General features: G+C 39.7%; 1 protein-coding gene across 2 annotated transcripts; it reads right to left on the bottom strand.

The window, feature by feature from the left end:
- Nucleotides 1-250: 250 nt before the first annotated feature.
- Nucleotides 251-6,663, bottom strand: fundc1 (FUN14 domain containing 1). Of its 2 annotated transcripts, XM_083777560.1 has the most exons (6): nt 6,573-6,663; nt 6,015-6,174; nt 5,430-5,505; nt 3,856-3,984; nt 2,318-2,392; nt 251-1,127 (listed from the first exon to the last, which is right to left on the bottom strand). In XM_083777560.1, exons 1-6 carry the CDS (start codon nt 6,589-6,591, stop codon nt 1,050-1,052), a joined length of 537 nt encoding a protein of 178 aa, XP_083633686.1. In that variant the 5' UTR covers nt 6,592-6,663; the 3' UTR covers nt 251-1,049. The 2 variants fall into 2 exon arrangements, with proteins under 2 accessions (XP_083633686.1, XP_083633687.1); XM_083777561.1 differs by lacking the exon at nt 2,318-2,392 and having other exon boundaries at nt 6,573-6,662.
- Between the last annotated feature and the right edge of the window lie 2,118 nt (nt 6,664-8,781).

Genomic DNA, 8,781 nt, shown 5'->3' with positions numbered 1-8,781 from the left:
AAACCTAATGAGTCCCTAATCAATGTGTGAATTTGTATGTTATGATAGTCCTTTTCAAAAACTAAAAACAGTAGGACTAAGTAAAAACTTCACCTACTGTAGAATTTAAATGTAGGCCTAAACTTAGCTCTGGTCCATAGCACCTTTCTACATTACTGATTATAATTTAATATATAATACATGTAATTTATAATCAATAGCATCAGAGTATGTTATAGCAGTTTGGTAAGCAATAAAAACAAGTTTGAAATGAATGCATTAATGCACGAGCTGCATTGAAAACTTTTATTCGTTCAACAGCGTTATATATAAAATACAACAACCTAAAGCACCAATATCGTATTGCTAAAAAATAAAATTTTGGCTAAGCCTTCCTTAGAAGAAAAGAGATGCATTGGAGGCTAATATATATCACTTGCATTTATCACACCTGGCTCTACTAAAGGCCAACACCCTGTTTATCAGCACTTAGAATACAATTCAAGTCTCAACTCTGAAAATGATTGTTTTGACCCAGCACTAAGCAATGTAACACTGAGTGACACTTAGGGAATCCCATGGACACCATCACACATACAGTATGAGGTGTACTTACAAATACCAAACAGTTTCCAGCACTCAGCACTGTAATATTATTTTTAACTGCCGGCAATAATAGTGCAAACGTTTCCTTATAGACGCCATTATTCATTTTAAACTTCATATAAAAGGTTGCAGCATTTTTTTAAATATATATTTGGATGTTGCCCTAATGAAACATAAAACTGGACTCTTGAACAGTGGGAGTGTTATTGTATTATTATACCACTTCAGTGCATAGTTATAGCAAAATGGGAAGATCCTTGGTCTTGTCGATGATGCTAATTTGAATTAGAGGGATATTCTGGTTTATCAATAAGTCCATTTAACATTATCAGTATTAAGGTAGACAAGTATGTGCCACTTATGTAGACACACACACACCTACTGGGTAATGAACTGGTTGCTTGCAATCAACAGCCACAATATATTGTATTTTTATTTGTTCTTCACACTTCACTTGAGACCATCTAAGATGCCAGGCCAAGCAGGAAGCCTCCGATGAACCCACTGGTGACCATAATGTTCTTCTTCACAAACTCTGTGGACTGAAAAAGAAAAGAAGGCATAGGTAGGTATAGGTACAATATAGTAGATATATTCCTGCTCCACTCAAACCATTTGGATGTTACCCACTCATCTGAATGAGCACTGGGGGGGATTCTCTGTTTCCCAATAATGAAACAACTGATAAAGATGACAAAAAAAACATATGAACTGTTTACATTTAGAGAAGCCAATTATTTATTAAACCCCATTTCTACACACTTTAGTTATGCCAATTAATTCCTCCCATCACTGTTGTGTCAGCTGTCTCACCTGCCAATAATGATAGAGCCTTTGTTCTACTCCTCCTGCCAGTGGCGTGCACAGACATTTAGAGGGGCAGGTGCTCAAGTGAAAAAAGGGCACCTTGTGCAGCGCGTGGAACTGGCCTTAATAGTGTGAGATACTGAGATTTATAGATTTTGGGGCCTAATTTTATAATATATTAGATGTCACCATTGTCCACATACTGTACAGTGTACACCTTTTTTATTTAATTTCTTTTTTTTCCAAAAGGGCACATTGCTGTCCAAAGGGAAAGGGGCTCTAGCACCCCCTAGTGTCTATCTGTGCACGCCTCTGCCTCCTGCGCAACTTTACCCACATGCATGCAGTGACAAACATCCCCCTTCTCGCCCGGCTTCCCTCCCCCGAACACGGGTCAATTGTGTTCGTATACACGCTCTGCCAAGTGACAGCTAGTGGTCCTGTGGATAAAAAAAATACCTAGACTACGCTCTGGTGGGCACTGGGCAGGTACATTAACCCTGTGCCAACCGATTGCTAGTAAATTTGAACATCCTCTGTGACTGAGTGTACGTTTTTTTCTGATCTTAAGTGGTGTTAAGATCTGTGTATGTGTACTGTGTAGTGTTGTTGTATTATGTATACTATATGGTCCGAGTTGTGAGGATGGAGTAGTTGGTCATTAACCCCTTTTGGACTGAATTAATTTCTAATGATGAAAAAATAAAATCTTTGTGTTTCTGCCATCAATTAGTTGCTATATTAAAGCTGTATCATGTGAATGTGTTTAAGGCTGGGGTTTATAAATGCTTTGTGCATGTGTGTGTGCCTGTGTGGGTGGGTGATGAGGGTCAAGGGATTAGTGTATTTTGGACACTGTACTTTAACAAAAATAATAGTATCTGTACATCCCATGTGAAATCCCACTTCCCCAAAGATGGCATACCCGTTTCCTGTTCAGTTTCCAAAAGTTTCGCGAGCCCGACTGTTGCCTCCCACAATTTTCAAATCCTTCCGTCATCTGAAAATGTTCAGAGGATAAAGCGGATGTGACGCCCCGCTTCTGTTTTCGTCTTTACAGTTGCGCAAATTTGTCCTCATATGAATTCTAAATAATCAAAGCATAATATAACTTGCTGCTTTTCAGAAATGCAATTAAATGTGACGGAAATGACGAACAGATCATCTGAGAGCTTCTGTTCTCAGCTTTCTGGAGTTCCAGACTCATTTGGAGATTGAGGAATAGGCTACCGGTAGTTGTCTGGCTACACAAGACTACGTTTCCATAGCTTGCTTGATTGGAGCGGCACCAGATGTATTACATTATACGTATTATGAATGATTATGACCATACCCTTAATAATTTTATAATTTCTAAAAATAATCATCTACAAACTCACAACATATCGCATGGTGATGAGATTTTTTTGCTTAATTTTGGTATTCATTTATCAACATTTTTCAAATAAGTGGCACTGATAATGATGGACATATGACATTTCTGGTCATTTCATCCATCTGTTTAATACAAATGAATGGAAACATTCTAACAATCATGCAAAATAAGTGTGATTATCCCAAATAATTGCGATCAGGCGATTATGTAATAATTATGACTGAATTCACTGAGCCTATTGCCTTTAAATAAGTTGTCTCAAAAACAATATTGATAGTGGTGGAAAACGAGTATCCTCACTCTATCCAAGGATGTACGCAGAATTCAAAATGTTGTTTTACTGATGGAGATACACTAAAGGGGCCTTTGCTATAACTCACAGCACATTGCAAAAATGTATGTTCTACTGAATCTACTACTTCAGAGTACATGATAATGACTTTAGTACAGAAAGGCTGAATATGTCAACATTTTAGGCATTTCCCCCTATCACTAATCTATCAGGGCAGAAGAGGGGGCAAGACAGTGTCTCCATAAAGAATAGAACTGGAGCCGTTAAAAGCATGTGGCTAACTTGCCGCAAACCTCTAAGTTGCAATGCCACAACAAATGATTAAATGTTTAAATTAAGTGTTGACAGTGATAAAGAGGATATCCCAAGCTGTCGTAAAGGTGAAATATTCGTGGGTTTATCGTCATTTAATACATTCAGATTAATGGAGCTGGGGCTGTCAATGGAGGAGGGTAATGGGTATTAGAACAAGAGGTTGGATAGCCTCAAAGTCGCTTGCGGGTAGTGGCTGACTGACATTATCATGTCAACATTTTTGACAGACTGGTTTATCAATATCCAGTCTGAGTTAAGGCTCATTCATAGTCTAGATTTTCGGTGGTGAGGTGACCACCGCTCCGGTGAGTAAAAACAGAGAGAAGGGCTGGGGCGGTGGCGGTGGTTTGCTCTTCACCGTGGCTCGTGACATCATGTTGTAGTTCGGTGGTCACCTCACCACCGAAAATCCAGACTATGTATGAGCCTTTAGGGTGACTAAATTCAGAGCACATAATAAGCATGACATCTCTGGACTCACCTTGTCAACAAAAGAGTTTAGCTCTGGGACAGCTTTATTAGTATTCTTCTTAAGCTGTTTCTTTGCTTTATTGACATCCTTCTCCACTCGCTTCCAGTCCACTTCGATATAACCAGTATTATTGGCTATCTGGAACAGAGGCGAGGGGAAGCAGTGAAACAAAACAAATGATTTATTGAAATATATGTAGCCTAAACCCTTTTGTGACTGCCAAACAGTGCCATAGCCACAATTTGCAACAGTATTTTTTTTTAAATAATGGGATGAATCTAGAGTTGCAATACCCTCCATTGACATCCCATTGATCCAAATTGCATTTCTGATCTTCTTGTAATATTGTATTAAACGATGTTAAACTCAAACATTGCAGCTGTAGGGAAAGCTTGAATTATCCTCTTTCAAATGGCAAAGCGTTTGTTTCATACAAACCCACCGTAGACATGTTATGAGCTACTTCCTGTTAAGAAATTGACAGGAATTATTTTTATAAGTGTTGGAGTTTGGAAGCGCTAGTTTTGAATTTGCACATAATGCAACAGGCAGCAGCACGACCCATTAAAAGAAACGAGTGCTTCCAAACTCCAACACTTAAAAAGGAAGCAGCACACCACGGAACTAGAAAAAGTGCCCTTCCGGGCACAGGTCTCCACCAGGTTATCCACAGATCCGTGCAGTTAGAGGTAAAAACACTTTTCGGCCAGTTATAGCGCCACCTTGAGGCTGAGTTGAAATTGTTCATGTGGCATTTCGTCCTCGGCCTAGTGGGAATGTGGGTGCACAATTTCACGGAAATCACGCGATGTGTTCATGATTTGCAGCATTTTGTTTGAAACTGAGCACTCCTGTGAACTTTGGAAGCCAATCTTAACCAATCAGGATGGAGTCTGATAAATCTGAAAGACCCGTTTCGTTGAATGGCTCTAGAGAGACTGTGTACCAATTTGCGTGATGTTTGGACAAAATCTGTAGGTGTACTGTGCAAAAACGTGTTTTTCACAAAGCGGCCTCCTGGTGGCGCTATAACAGGCCGTTCTGGAAAGTTTGGGGCAGAGGTTCATGGTTGGCATCCAGGGAGTGTGTGTGCAAAATATGGCATTGAAAAACTTGTTTTGCACAAAGCGGCCTCCTGGTGGCGCTATAACAGGCCGTTCTGGAAAGTTTGGGGCAGAGGTTCATGGTTGGCATCCAGGGAGTGTGTGTGCAAAATATGGCATCGACCGGGTTAACGGTGGCCGAGATTAGCTGTTCACGGACACACACACACACGGACACACACGCGGACGGACGGAGTGCAAAACATACTCTCCCCACATGCCTTCGGCCTGGTGGAGACAATAACATGTCTATTGTCTACGGTGGATTTTTATGAAACAAGCGCTTTGCAGTTAGTTAGAAAGAGGATAATTCAAGCTTTCCCTACAGCTGCAATGTTGGTTGTTTAATACAAGCAGATCGGAAATGCAATTTGGATCAATGGGATGTCAATGGAAGGTATTGCAACTCTATTCACCTCATTCATAGCCCCAGTCATAGTGGGTCATAGTATAGCAGTGCCAGTAAGTATTAAGTAATACCTGTAACAGCAGAAGGCCTCCTCCCACAGCTGTAGCCGCAATCTTTCCAACCTTCTGACACAGATATCCTGCACACCTAAAATTGGAAGTTAGCCATTAGAGTTCAGTATAATATGTCACCACTTTTTTTTTACTTGCCAGCCCATAGAGCCCCATTGTGAAAAAGGCTAAAACGGCCATAGCCACTTGCCCAAATGTGCTGACGGCTATGGCCGTTTTAGGCCCAAGGAGTGTTTTTTGTGCAAAACTAATGCTTGGAATGGATTCATCATCATGAAAAACCCCTATTTTGACACGTCACATGCTACTTAAAGCATGATGAATTTTTTCTTCTTATAGGTTAGGTTGTTATGGCATGGTCACGTTATCACATATCTCAATTATGAAAATTGCTCAACATTATGCAAGTTAGCATCCGGCAGTTTCTACATGCTGGCAGTGCAGGGGACACACCCATACTCAACATTACATTTCTAACATACAACTTTGGTGCATCATGCCTGGGTTGGTAACTTGGTTCACATTCTGGCAAGTGGACCATTTTATTGTTTATGTCCTTGAAAAAGGTAATGACAGACTATTTACCATCCACTGACTCCCCCTAGGGCTAACTGTGTTCCCACGTTGTATTTCTCCGCTATGGGTCCGGAGTTGTTCCCGAAGATGCGGTTCCACCATCGCTGACGTTTGGCATATTCTGTCAAATCTACGACCTTGTCATAAATCTCCTCTTCAATCTCTTGAACTGAATAGGAACATAAAGAGCCATGATGAAAACTGTCATATTAAAGGCCCAGCACTAACGGCTACAATGAACCAGTCGACTCATAACTGACATTCAGCCGGTCCAGGGGTGGCAGTAGCTTAAACATTGTCATTTACGTCGTTTTCAGTATCTCATACAATGTCATAAAGCCAGTGATAATGAAAAATTGTTCGAGTTAGTCCCAACTCTATGGTTAGTCCGCCTCAACAATAGCATGACTACTTAAGTACGCTGAACAGGGTTCGACGTGGTGTAGACTTATAAAGGATACTCAGACGAAAGCTAATTGCACAAACATGTATGTTTACATTTTCGATTCAGACATATGCTCGTAATAAATAGCTCAAACACAACGTTGTTATTAGTTTGTAACTTACCCTTGTCACGGTTCGCCATTTTGGAAAGTACTAGTCAGCCCTCTGCTGTCCAACTGGCGCATCAGGATCACTGCACGTTGAACGTCATTTTTAGAAATTAGATCCTGTGTCAGTGTAGATAAGATGTATATATTTATATATAACAAAAAGTTAAATATTAATTTTAATATGCATGCGGCATGCAGAAAAAAAGGAACCCCACTTCAAGCACGCACGCACGCACGCACACACACACACACACACACACACACACACACACACACACACACACACACACACACACACACACACACACACACACACACACACACACACACACACACACACACACACACACACACACACACACACACACACACACAATATAAAATTTATATCTGGAAAATTAGACATGCTATTTTAAATATAAATATAGATGACAAAATAAGAAATATACATTACATTACAATACATTAGGCTACATATCAATCAAATCATAATCATATGCCACAGAGGTCCATGCAAACAAATTACAAATATTACAACATAAAGGCTAGCCCATTACAAAATACAGAGTAGGCGGCAGGCCTATGTATTTTTTAATGTAGCCTAATTCCAAGAAATATTAGCATAATTATTTCAAGAATGGCCTATTTAGATCATAGGCTTCATTCCTTCAGTCTGGTAGTCTATGTCTGTTTTGTTTGACTGAATTTCAATGAGCATCAAAATCTCAACTTGCTCTGATGAAGGCCAAAACAAATGTTACATTTTGTTACAGAATAAAGAACATGAGCATTCTATTTTGTTACAGAATTTAGAGTACCGTTTTCTTTTCACCTTGGTTGATGTTTTTCATATATACAGTAGCCTTTTCACACTTTTCTTACAAAAAACATATTCTACGTGAGTCTAAGTTTAATAATTCCTTTGTTGTTACGTTTGATGTGCACAACAGTATAGCTGACAGGAAATAAACTTAGATGGACGCAAGTCCCTGGCCACGCATTTCCACTTTATTAATTAATTGAATAAACACGACCACAATGGAAACAAACCCCTTGAGATATCCTTTTGAGTTTTGACTTTGTAAACCATAGGCCTATACCTCTGTACTCTGCAAACGGTTTATAAAGTGTTCAATCAATCAAATACTATACTGAAAAGGGATATATTTCAATTTGCTCTTCTTGTAAGACATATCTAATTGATTTAACTTTAAGTCATGTTACACATATTTGGTTCATATTCAACTGGATTTGAATCATGTTGTGGGCAGTGACTACCGTATTGTATTTATTCAGTTAGGCCTAGTGCTTGATTTGATCCTTTTTATGTCTCATATTTCATCCCTGCCTGTCCAAGCAGGGTGACAGTCTCCATCAATTCCTGATGCTCTGACAGTGATGGCAGATTTACAGCCCAGCCGGTCTCTGGCAGTGGGGCTTCTGTACTCCAATCAAACTAGAAAGTGACCTCTGGTTTTCTTCATAACATCTCTCTCACCATATCTGAAGCATGGAACAAATGTTGTGAAATGTGTCCATCAGACAAACATAGCCTACTACCTCTTGTGTTATGTTTATGTTAAATTAAAAAAATGTGAGTGATCAAGCAGAAAAGCATTGTAAACAACACAGGGGGCTTCTGTGATGTAGGTTATGTTATTATGTAGCCTATCAATTTGATCAAATAAGACAACAGCAAATAATGGTGTGTGGTGTTGTAGCATTGGAGTTGAATACCGTCATAATACATTCTGCAAGTATAATAAAGAAATAACCAAACCAACAAATTTAACTATATAGTGAAACAGTTGGCCGAAAATAATGGCAAAAGATAAACCAAAACCAAACACAAAAATTGTGGAACCCTCAAAAAAATCGGACTATAACTGCATATTCTACAAATTATGTGTGGGTTTGCAGATCTGTTAAAATTGCAAACGTAATCCTTGACAGCCCTTTCCTCCCAAAGGCCAATACTGTAAGTGACTGTTACTTCGACCAATGAGCTGCTCCAAAGCGCAGTTACGTAATCATAACAGAATGCAAAAGCCAATCGTAGTGTTTGAGATAGATCTCGATGTCCCTCCTCTGTGTGCGAGACTGCCAGTGTGTGCGCGCGCGTGCTCGCGCGCGTGCAATAAACACTCAAGACAAATCAGTCACGTGACTCCACACGATAGTCGTTCATTGGTCAGAGGAGACCAGAGGGCGTGCCGACGGTG

Source organism: Protomyctophum parallelum (assembly GCF_964188405.1).
Source record: "Protomyctophum parallelum genome assembly, chromosome: 11".
Classification (NCBI taxonomy): Eukaryota; Metazoa; Chordata; class Actinopteri; order Myctophiformes; family Myctophidae; genus Protomyctophum; species Protomyctophum parallelum.
The sequence above is the reverse complement of the archived record's forward strand: the minus strand, read 5'-3'. Positions and strand labels throughout refer to the sequence as shown.